General features: G+C 32.2%; 3 protein-coding genes across 8 annotated transcripts in view; all 3 read right to left on the bottom strand.

Annotated features, from left to right (window-relative positions):
- Window positions 1–863: 863 nt before the first annotated feature.
- Window positions 864–4847, bottom strand: Ate1 (arginyltransferase 1). 3 transcript variants are annotated; one of them, XM_085185288.1, is made up of 9 exons: window positions 4648–4847; window positions 4451–4577; window positions 4116–4375; window positions 3955–4017; window positions 3714–3761; window positions 3374–3552; window positions 3040–3201; window positions 2577–2758; window positions 864–1873 (listed from the first exon to the last, which is right to left on the bottom strand). In XM_085185288.1, exons 1-9 carry the CDS (start codon window positions 4736–4738, stop codon window positions 1468–1470), a joined length of 1518 nt encoding a protein of 505 aa, XP_085041414.1. In that variant the 5' UTR covers window positions 4739–4847; the 3' UTR covers window positions 864–1467. The 3 variants fall into 3 exon arrangements, with proteins under 3 accessions (XP_085041414.1, XP_085041415.1, XP_085041416.1); XM_085185289.1 differs by lacking the exon at window positions 3714–3761; XM_085185290.1 differs by lacking the exon at window positions 4451–4577 and having other exon boundaries at window positions 4116–4421; window positions 4648–4783.
- Window positions 4848–6010: 1163 nt separating this feature from the next.
- LOC146539006 (sialin-like) lies at window positions 6011–10263 on the bottom strand. Its single transcript, XM_085185935.1, has 12 exons — window positions 10094–10263; window positions 9911–10020; window positions 9698–9827; window positions 9529–9613; window positions 9231–9448; window positions 8985–9140; window positions 8196–8331; window positions 7934–8061; window positions 7162–7272; window positions 6630–6757; window positions 6156–6227; window positions 6011–6065 (listed from the first exon to the last, which is right to left on the bottom strand). Exons 1-12 carry the CDS (start codon window positions 10244–10246, stop codon window positions 6011–6013), a joined length of 1482 nt encoding a protein of 493 aa, XP_085042061.1. The 5' UTR covers window positions 10247–10263.
- A 199-nt stretch (window positions 10264–10462) lies between these two features.
- The window catches only part of LOC146539005 (sialin-like), an 18226-nt gene continuing 16471 nt past the window's right edge, over window positions 10463–12217 (bottom strand). For all 4 annotated transcript variants that reach the window (XM_085185637.1, XM_085185641.1, XM_085185640.1 and 1 more), the window contains exons 6-7: window positions 11475–11996; window positions 10463–11389 (exon numbers count right to left, since the gene is read on the bottom strand). In XM_085185637.1, coding sequence (XP_085041763.1) covers window positions 11144–11389; window positions 11475–11996 — 768 coding nt within the window. In that variant the 3' untranslated portion in view covers window positions 10463–11143. The remainder of the gene's footprint in view (window positions 11390–11474; window positions 11997–12217) is intronic.

Raw genomic sequence — 12217 nt, 5'->3', positions numbered from 1 at the left:
ACCAGAAGTGGGTTTACTTTATAGAATTACTTATAGAATTATGTTTACCATTTATAAAAGAACATGTCAATTTTATTATAATATCCGTAATAAAATATTCTACTTACCTATATATACTTACGTAATATCAGTTATACTCCGACGTTAATGTCGTTTAAACATAGGTGCAATCAACAATGTTATATCGTTATACAGGGTGTCCCAGGAGTCAACGATAAAACGAAAACAGGTGATAGACCAAGTCGAAACAGTTATGAGAAAAATATAAAAAAAAATCTATTTTTCATATTATATTTATTTAAAAAAAATCGGAAAAACCGACACCTGTGATGGTTTTTCAAGTCCTAAGAATACAAATATTACTCTTTTTTCATTTTTTTTTCTGTAATGTAATCATGAGTAACCCTTCTCTGAATTACGGTTTAAAATTGAAACATACCTGCATCGGTTTTCAATAAAATGCCGTGTTTTTGCCAAACATTAAATTCAAAATATTTAGTACACCCAACTGTATATAAATTAAGCTTAAAATTACTTCTTGACATATTAAATTCATCTTTTGGAATTTAAAATCAATTCTCTACGATCATTTCAATAAATACTAATTTTAAATCCGAAGAATGAAACTTAAATTCGAAGACATGACGATAATGAGTTAAAAAAAATATTTCCAATACATACATAACAAGCAATTTACTATATTTTGAAATTATGTTATCAAATCGAAACTAAGGCTTTATGTTAATATTACTAAGGAGTGAGGTGTTGAAATATATGTAGGTACCTAGTTAAATTACAATACAATATACATATCACATAAACATTATAATATTCTTAATAATTAAACAAATAAAACAAATAAATATTTTTGAAACATTGTATTAAAACCAACTCATCTATTTACAAATAATTATCTTACGTTTTTATTTATAATTACAAAATATATGAATAAATAACTATTACAAGTGATAGCAGGTGGGTGTTAAATGCAAATGGCGTTTGAATTGTTAAGTACCAAAGGTTTAAATATTAAACTAAACTACTAAATTACACTAAGAAGAGAAAGACATAAATGTTTATAAATAACCTTTTATGTCTTTAATATAATATATTTTGACAAAACTATATTAGTTGTAATTAAATGGGTGGCCAAAGCAATCCATTGACAAGATGGCTGAGGGCCAATAAGGAAATTAAGCTATGAAACTAAAATATAATGATTTAATAATTAGAAATAATAACTTTCATTTTTTCGCTCTCGGTAACAAGATAAAGCGACAATAATGACGAATTTTACCACTAAACACGTAATGTTTTAAAATGGTGCGCGAGGAACGGAGTGTCTTAACTCTATATCCCCTCTGAATACCTTGCTATATATGACATACAGTGTGAAGCTAAAAACAACTTAAATTAATTAATACAATACAATTTAAAAAGCTCGATAATCTTTGTATTGCATTGTAATCATTTAACTAAAACTAAGCTTTTCGCCGTTTTAGCGCCGACTAGACGTGCGTACTCTTGGACTTCAGCAAGACCTTCAACTTTCTTGCCTATTTTCCTTTTAAACATCTTATATCTCATCACTTCACCTTTATATAATACTGGTATATAATTTATGTCATTCTCTGTAGGAAAATTATCATCTATACTGTCTATATCTGGGTCCAATCGTGAATTGGGCACAATGTCTATTTTTTTTATACTCTCCTCTATAGGGAACCATTTGTAAGTTTCGGGACAGAGCAAGTCCGAAGGGTGGAAGTTTCCTTTGTACCTCATTTTAGGACATGAACGTATATAGAATCCCATGTAATAATACTTAAGATCTGGACACAGTGTATGCAAATGCCTCGAAAACGCTATCTCCCTGGAATAAAAATGGTTTGTTTAATTATATGCTCACATAATATAAATACATATATTTATCTTTGGGGCCAGCCGTGGCGCAGGGGCACGAGCATTCAGCTATAAACGCGGCAGGTTGTGAGTTTGATTCCTACTCGAGGAAATGAAATATTTAATATTCTCATTTACTCACTGTGGTAAAGAGGAAAAGCGCAGAATTAAATTCCACCGCTCAACACGCAATTCCTTCAAAATTCGGCGGAAAATGGGGAACAGAGTGTCTTAACGCTAGGATCCCAGATTCCCTCTTCGCAATTCCTTCAAAATTCGGCGGAAAATGGGGAACAGAGTGTCTTAACGCTAGGATCCCAGATTCCCTCTGCCTACCCTGCTATGTGCGGAATACACTGTGAAGCTTAAGAAAAAAAGAAAATCATCCTTATAAAATAATTATATAAATGCCATTATTCTGGGAACAAATTATCTTTTAAGTTATTTTAAAACAGCGGTCTTTTTTTTTTTAAATATGTGTACACAATGCTCTATGATACTATGAATGATTATTTTGGAGAATAATGTAAAGAGAAAGTTCCGCCATTCAACAAACAATGTCTCGAAAATTGGGCGATGCATGGGAAACGGAGTATCCTAGCTAACGCTAACCTATAAAAGCTAACTAGCCCTGCTACATGCGGGATAAAGAGTGAAACTAAAAATATACATACCTCAGAGCACCATATGTTCCTAATGTCAAATTTCTGTAATCGGGATCATAAAATAAATATACAGATGAAACACACTTGGGCAGAATGTCTATAACACCAACGGCTATTATTTTCCCATCTAGCCAGTACTGTTGATGAAATGAACCGTAGCCACAAGGTGGACCCACTTCTGTATATTCCTCCTAAAAAATATATATACTAGTATAATATAAGGCCTTGTAACGCAGAATTATGATGCCTGAATAAGCGCGCTATGCGGGTCCAATTTCCAATCGAAGGAATGAGTTATTGTCACTTCCTGGATCTGGTTAAGCACAGCAGTCAAGCACAGCATTGAGTTTAGCCACTCAACTGTGACTAATATTTGCCAAATGTTATGTACGTCAAGTTGTAGGCGCCCTGAGGACCAACCGTACTGTACCATGCTATAGACTGATCAAAGCGTGCAAAATTAATATTTTACCTGTAGTGGGCTATGCACCAAGAAGTCATGAAACTTTGATTCCGTACACTTTTCAGGTCTGTCTCCGTGAATAATTGTTTGATATTTCACATATACCTCATGGCTCTGTTTAGATGAAGCCAACCACTCAGCACTGGGTGGTGCAGTTCTTACTAATTTTATCTAAAACAAAATTTTATTTTATAAGACTCCTTGTACATTCTTAAAACTGAACTTATTGTTAATGTAGTGTTAACTTTGTATTATCACAAAAAGAAAGAAAATAGAAAAATATACATTTTTCTATTTTCTTATTACAGGATCACCTTTAAAAATGGCAAAGTAAAAAGAATACCTCAAGTTTTCTCTTTATTTCATTTGGTAAGTCATTAATAAAATCTTCAATTTGTTTTTCTTTGTTTTTAGTATTATTAATTGAAGTAATATCAATTCCTTTCTTTTTTAACTTTTCCAATAATCTCTCTTTCCTTAGTTGTTTAGCTTTTTTGCATGGAGGTTTCATTGGATCTGCACCTAGAAATGAATAATTTATTTTTAGTTTCTCTTTCTAATTTCTATTCTCCTTATAATAAGTATTTTGTATAATTTATTAGGTTTAAAAAATTCTGTAGGAAGTGTAGGAAAACTGGATAAATCTCCCAAAAACACGATATAATATTTGACTTCCTACTAACCTTTAGTTATTTTGTTTTCAGTAATATCAATGTCTCCTGACAAATTATCTAGAAAAAAGTTTAAAGTATATTTAGAAACAATGAAAAATTTTCATATTACCCACAAGTTTATAAAAATGTATGGCTTAGGTGGCTAAAGCAAATGTACATCAATGTGTGAATAAAACTTTAAAAATGTAAAAAAATAAAAATAGCCAGAATTTCAAGAATTCATTTTGCAAATATTGATTATTTCTTTTACCTTTTTCAAATATCATTCCACTTGTACCAGGTTTGTTAGATATTTCATCATACTTTTTTCCTTCTGTAAATTGTAAATATAAAATCATTATTATATTACTTTGAGCAAAAGAAGTTGTAAATTGTTAAGAATATGTGCTATGATTATAAACATATATTTACCATGAAGGTGTTCATTTCTTGGATCTCCTCCTTCTTCTATGTATGGTATGTCCATATCAGAAACACTAATATTCTGGTGAGTCCTAGTAGTTTCAACAAATTGTTCTCTTGCCTCAGTATCATCAAGTGTCATGTCTTCACAACTATTCGTTCTTAAGTTTCCACTAGAAGTCACTTCATCTTGGCCCATCAAAAATTTGTTAAACCTTTTCAACACTTTCTTTTGTGACTTTGATGGTTTGAAATCTAAGGCTTTACATCTGTGTATGAAAAATTCAACTCTCTATAGTGTGTTCTTATCACGTACTCCAAAGCGAATCCAAAATTATACAAACCGAATGGTGTACATGGGACAACAGATGGCTTCAAAGAACGGTTTGTAGCAATATTTTCCAGAACGTCTCCAACCTCTATCTATTAGATCTTGGTAATCACCCACAGTCATCGTGTGGGCCCATAATCCTATATCAATATTAATTAAGTACCAACAGTTAAATAGGAATCATTTACAATAAAAATATATAAACCTTACCGTGACTATAATTAGAATCTGGTTTCTTGCAGTAACCACATTTATAACCCTCATTTCCAGCAGAGTATTCAACAATACTACGTTTCATCATTGTATTTTTTTATATACTAATGTTATTTTTAGCTTCCGCTATTGTTAAAAATCTAATTTAATATTTATAACTATTAACCAATAACCTATGACAAAGTAATAAAATACAAAACTTCAATGTCAAAATGACAGTTTTAATAAACACATGACATTGATAAGCTATAGGTTTGCAATTGCAATCTTCTTCGAGTGTTTTAAATCAAATATGGCGTTGGTATATAAAGAAAAATAATATTGTTTTTTTATATTATACTGTACTATTAATGTAAATATTATGTGTATGGCCTATATCATATTATATTTTTCACATTTCTCTACTGAGTGTTTGTACACGAGATTTGCGGCTTAGAGTATTTTAAACTTGCTTGAGAGTATTTTATAGTATCGACCTTTATATAAAACAGTATGAAAAGCGAGTCTGTTCAAATTTGAATGAGTATAAAAAGGAGTTAAATATTTTCCCGAAAAAGTAATTAAGGGTAGTGAAAAAAGTTGTACCTAAATCTGACTGTAATCAATGTTTACATTTTTTTATGTTTTTTTCTGTCTGCTTATCTGTCAACTACTGGAAAGATTTGAAAATTTTTTTGTAGTACACCTATTAGATTACAGCTGGATAGTACTTAAGCTATTATGGTTTTTAGTGTTCCGTACCTTTTAAGGAAAAAGGAACCCTTATAAGATTTATTTGTTGTCCCAGTGGCGTAGCTAGGGTATTTGCTGCCCGGTGCGGCTTGGGGGACTTGATGCCCCTTTCCTGTTGATGAGTTCTAAAAAAAAAACAAAGTGATTGTCGACGATGAGTTCTAAAAAAAAAACAAAGTGATCGTCGACGTTGATGCCCTTTTCCTTTTGATGCCCGGTGCGACCGCCCCGCTCGCACCCCCCTAGCTACGCCATTGTGTTGTCCATCCGTCTGTCTGGCTGTGTGACTATCAAAATCCTATACCTCAGTAACACTTGGATATATCGAGTATAAATACATTTTTTTTAAGGAAATGATGGGACCGTAGATCTGAGTATATGGTTCCCATTTCAACTCGATATCTCCAAGTGTTACTGACACAGACCGACTAAAAAGTTATCTTAAATATCTTATAAGGGTTCCTTTTTTCCTTAAAAGGTACGGAACCAAAAAAGAAAATAAATAAATAATATTCGACATCAAATAAGCTATTGTTGGCAATACAAAATAAGTAAATAAAATGAAAAGAAAGTCAATGTATCAAATGTATTTTATAAATAAGGAAAATAAATAAATATTCGTAAAAGTTCAATTTTCAGAAGGATTCAAATTTTTTTGTCGTTGCGGTAGCGAGTCTCGATGTCTGTAAGAAGTTTTTATATATAATTAATTCATTTCATAGTTTTAATTATTTAATTCATCAAAGATACATATACAAAAGTATAACACTTACGACTTCATATCCTCGTCAACTTCAACAATATTAGACATAATAGACGGTAATACTATTCGTCTTCTCTGCGGCCTAAAGATATATAGATGTCTTTTTTTGATATTTACGTTATTTAATTCAATTCATTTGAGGCTATCAGGCTAGTCATGGCGCAAGAGCAAAAAGCGTAACTTTAAAGGCCACAGGTTGTGGGTTCGATTCCCAAACGAGGATATTAAACATGCGATATTTCCCTTTTGCTTTGCTTTGGGCAAATATTTAATTGTTAAAGCCAAGTGTGTGTTCCGCCACTCAACACGCAATGCCTTCAGAATTCGTTGGGAAGGAATGAAATGGGGAATGGAGTGTCTTATCATTAAGATCCGTTTGCCTACCCTGATGTGATCGGGATAAGGCGTGACGCTAAAAAAACTAACTAAATGCAGCTGCTTTATTTTTTGAATTTTGATTGACTTTTATTGAAATACGATTAACCTTTTAATGGTTTTTATATAATTCCATTCTTGCACACAAACTTCACCCCAAATTAGAAATATCATTCCACTCAAAAGTAGGACTGTCCCATGAAAGCTCCATACACATTTCCAAATATATTCGGAATTCTGAATAAAACAAATAATTTAAAGTTAGAATGCCTTTCCTTTGAAAACATATAGAATGATACCAGCTTTGCCAGACGTCGTGGCGGGATTTTGCCGGGAAGTCCCGATTTTTAGCCCAAAATTTGAATGTCAAAAACGGAACTAACATGGTCCCGCTTTTCATGAATTATTCTACGTATTTTGAGTATTTTTTTTTTAATAATTTACTAATAATTCCCGATACAAAATCTGGCTACGCTGGTCTCAACTCGCAACATAAATTTGAATTTGGAACTCCCAAACAAAGAGGAGAAAGATCAAAGTGGCCAGTGCGACGCCAATTTTATATATAAGGACATACTATTACTCAAATATAAAACAATATATTTAGCTGCTACATAGATACTTGTTATAGTTCCAATTACATTAAATTTGTATGTTACTTGTCCAACACACAAAGAAACAATTACTCCCGGTAAATTTCCGATCATTTTTATTATTGTGTGAATGGAATTTGCATAATTAGGTGATAGCTCCTGAAATAAAATATTCTAAGCTTTTTCATAAATCAGTCAAATATATTTTATTATCTATATATATAAAAGGACTTGTCCTCACTGACTGAGGTAAGACGCACGCACAGCCGTAACCGCTGATGGTAGAAACGTTAAATTTGGACAAAAGTTTACTTTCGTAATCTGGACATCCACTAAGAAGGGATTTTGTAAAATTTTAACCCTAAAGGGGTGAAATAGGGGTTCAAAGTTTGTATGGAAAAAATTTAAATCTGCACCGATTTTAATAAAATTTGAAATTTAGATTTTTAAAAGTATTTAATTGAACACGTGTTTCATGGTTTTCTAGAATTCACTCCCTAAGGGTGCAAATAAGGGGTTGAAAGTTTGTATGGAAAAATCTTTAAATCGCCACCGATTTTTATAAAATTTGAAATTTAGACTCTTAAAAATATTTCATTAAATACATGTTTCATGGGTTATTAGAATTCACCCCCAAAATAAGTAAGCGAAGCTGCGCGCGTCCGCTAGTTAGGTATATGAGTTTAATGTTTCGTCACTTCATCAATAAACAAAATAATGAATTTACAAGAAATCGTACATGTTTGAAGGAAAACCTACAAAATTTTGTGATAAACTTTCGTTTTTGACTTAGTAAATGTGCTAGATTTTGTTTTCTTACGTAACAGATGTCTAAAGTGAGATCCATTCCAGCTGCGGTGAGGGCGATAGCTGCGGTTAGGAGAACTGGGCCAGGGCAGTACAGTGTGAACCATGCACTCGAAATCAAAATTCCTGGTATTATATGAGCTACATAAAAGAAATACTGTTACTTCGATTCGATAAAAATACAGATATTATTTTTAAAGATAATATAAACTATAATTTTAAAAATTCGATATTTTTTTTCTGTTTTTATAAAAAAAAATAACATCCATACTTACAGACAACTATAAAATATTTTCGCATGTGCTTTATTTTTTTTATGTTCGTATTATGTTTGTACCAATGGTATGTCTGAATGATTATTGTGCCAAGTATCAATCTTAGAAAAAATGGCAGGGCAACCAACGCGGATGACTAAAACAGCAAATTCTCCATGTTAAAATTTAGACAGTAAGATATTATATTTAAGTAGTGAGACCAGTCGTGGTCAAAGTGCACAAGCGTGAGATTGTAAGCGCGGTGGGTTCGATTCCCACTTGAGAAATTAATATTTTCATTTCTACACTTTAGCACGAAGCAAAGTGCGGCGTTAAGTTCCGCCACTTATCGCGCTATGCCTCCAAATAATTCGGCGGGAAGTGGCGAGTTATGTCTTAACACTATATCTCTGCCTACCCTCCTACTTGCAGGATATAGAGTGAAACAAAAGTAGGTATATAGTATACCAAAAAGAGAAATTTTTAGAGAATTAGAGATTTTTTTTAAATAGAGATTACAAGATAGTTACAAGTCAGTAATCTTCATTTAGAAAGAACCTACATATCTCCGAGTATAATTTAATCCCACAATGAGCATGTGTACCCATGCTAATTGCACCATAATATGTACTTTTTAGTAAGTAGTAAGTAGAGTCATTAAATATATTCTGCTGTGAGAATTTTGGACATAAACGGCATAAACGATTTCTATGAATACCATAACAATATTTTTTTAAATTATTTTTTATGGTATTATTAAACAGTCATTATCTAAAATAAGTGTCGTCTATTACGTAATATCCTCCTTACTTCATATACGCTGTACCGTAGGACAATTGTATAATACAGTGGTCCATGTAAGCAAACGGCAATTATCATCCAAGCGTATCCAAAATTCAGAATGCAGATTGACCAAAATGACATCGATTTTAAAATTACTTTCCATGGGGCTTGAGAATTAGTTAACTGTAATTATTATTCGTCTCTAAAAAAGTTGTTTTTTATGCTATCGCTGCTGCAAAAAGGTATAAAGATAGGTAAAGGTTCTAAAAATACTTTTATGTTGAAAACATTCCCAATAGTCGTAGTCAAGTAGTCCAGTTCTTCTTTAGATATCAAACTATTTTTTGATGGACTATCTGTAATTGCATAAATCCAGGTTCCAGCCCACATCATCTGAACTACACCCGATATGTAAAATCCTACTGACCAATTAAAGTAATACTGTACGACTGCGCAGATAAGGAAAGTCGAACAAGTTCCTGTGGTTATACCTGAATGGAAATACCGTAAAATGTTTAGAAAATAAAAATGGTGTCTGAACGTGGAAATTAAATAAATATAACCAACCCACCACAATAAGCCCACATAAAATGATGCCGTTCTGTCGGTGGCACCCAATACCTAAGCACTTGGACCATACTTGGTATCATGGCTCCCTAAAATCAACAATTTATTTGACATTGAAATTCAGTAGGAAGATTAGGGATTAATTTAGTTTGTGATTTCTTTAAACTACATACCGCACCAAACCCTATCAAAATCCGTACAATAAACAGAAGCCAGAAATTGTAATATGCAGATGCCGGCGTAAAGCAATTAAGAGCGCCTGATACTAAACCAGCTGCACCAACTACCCACGCTGGCCCGTAACTGCATGTGTAATTTTTTATTAACGATAAAATATCAACTTTATGTTATAGCTAAATAAATATATTTTTATAAATAACCCTTACCTGTCCCCAATATTGTGAAATATGGGAAAACATACACAATATCCAATATGATAGGCAGCGAAAAGCAATGCTATTTTTAATTCATTCCAATACATAACTTCTAAAACATTCTGTAAAATTTATTCTAAGCACGTCACTATAAAGATGAACAAAAAACATTTACTTTATGTAACAAGAACAAACCCCGTATCTGGAACTAATTACTGTACGCAGAGAATTGGTCACGTTATAGTACACATTCGGAAAACGTTTGGGCTTCTCTACCATGTCAACAATATGGACACTAATATTATAACGCACTACGTAGACCAAGAAATATCCCAGAAATATCATCATTCCCACCTTTAAATAAAAATCGCTTTTAAAATATTATAATTGAAAGTAGAATATCAACATATAAGCAAATAAAAACCTACTATGGCTCTTATGCGAATTTTTAACATTACTAAAATCTAAAGTCACTAGTTTGTTTATTCATTTATAAAATCATAGCCACGTAGATCTTTGTTAGAGTCAACTTTAAATATATACTACCTTAAAAAAATACTCAAATTTTCTTTTAAAAATATATTTAATTAAATTATTTATATTAATTACAATATGTCCACTAAAATAATTTACATCACAAAAGAACAAAACATACGCTCCCATAACTTCACTTCCGTCAATGGCATAAGAAGTATTCATGTTTTCTTTTTTCAACTTCACGCTGTAACCCACCTGTTGCAGGGCAGGCAGCGGGAGCCTAGAGTACGACACTCCGCTTCCCTCTTTCCAGCGAATTCTGAAGGCATTACGTGTTGAGTGGCGGAACTCAACGCCGCGCTAGTGCCCCTACGCTACGACTGGCCTTTCAAGTATTCATGTGATTTCCACATAATAAATATTGATGAAAATATAAACTGAAACGAATAAGTACTATATAATATTTTTGGTAATGGACATTACAGTTTTTACGTAATCAATATTTATTAGACACATTTGAATATTTTAGGCAAAACTCTTCATTGAAACGAAAGCTAGACTAAGCGACAAATCCCTCCTACATTTTAATATTATAAATTTCCTATATATTTTTATATAGGAAAATATTCATTACAATACATGGAATGTTTAGTTAAATTAAATAAATCTATATACTAATAGAGTAGTCAGATCGTTTATCCTTTATACAATTTTACTATCATATTAGTAGTCTTAACTACTTATAAAATTAAAGGAATGAATGCATTTTTATGCACGAGTAGTAACACTAGTGGGATTTTCTTTTAAATTTTTTACGTTATTTCCTTTCGAAGCATCATTCATATCATTGAGATGACCAGACCTGCCCCTTTCTTCGTTGCCATTGTTTTTGTCCATTTCAATATAATTCCAATCTTGTGTTTGACCCGAGCCAAACAAAATGAAAAATATAGCAGAGACTATGTAAACAGATGCTCCTACAAAAAACACTGGGCGCCAATGCTCGAAGCTATTCTGTAAAAAAAGAAACAATATAAAGATACATCTCATGAAAAATTTTAAAAAATGTTCTAAAAATTTTTAGGAAGAAAATAATTACCCCTGATCTGGTAAAGTATGCCGTAATCATCGGAGTAAAGAATCCTGCCGTACTTCCAACAAAATTGGCTATACCATATAATGTTCCAGCATAATTAGGAGCGAGGTCTTGGTGATTCTGTAGATTTGTTAGAGTCGCTGCACCATTGAAACCCATTGATAACGTTATCATTGTTACCGATAATGCAGCGGAACATCCAGTATAAACTTGCAATACCAAAAGAATACCAGGAATTATATGTGAGAATATACAGAAAGATTTTCTTATAACTGTTGTCGTCATTAACTTCTTCGCTAGTATACAATCTCCGATAGCTCCAAATATAGTTGCCAAGAATAATCTTGCAAGATAAGGCAGAGCAGATATTATACCAGCTGCTGATAGTTCAAATCCAAGTACACTTGATACAAACTTAGGACCAACAGTCATTATGAAGTACAAGCCCCAAAGATTTCCGAAATGTAAAACAATCATGGCCAGGAACGGGAACGAGGTGCATATGTGTTTAAATGGTGGTAAACTCTGGAAAAGAAATATATATGATTATTTGAGAAGTTACAACGTAAAAAGCAATACCACAAATTTCAATTGCCGTAACGTAATTCATCTCGTGATGACCTCAGTAACCACAAAGTAACTTTACGATTATTGTCTCGACAATCAATGCGACATTTATTCTCTTAGAAATAAGACAAATGTAAGCTACGTCTTAACTTATAGTTTAAATTTGTTTTGCTATTATA

The sequence above is a fragment of the Heliconius melpomene genome, chromosome 5, assembly GCF_056956725.1.
Source record: "Heliconius melpomene rosina isolate 202511_hmr_F chromosome 5, ASM5695672v1, whole genome shotgun sequence".
In the NCBI taxonomy this organism is placed as follows: domain Eukaryota; kingdom Metazoa; phylum Arthropoda; class Insecta; order Lepidoptera; family Nymphalidae; genus Heliconius; species Heliconius melpomene.
The sequence above is the reverse complement of the archived record's forward strand: the minus strand, read 5'-3'. Positions and strand labels throughout refer to the sequence as shown.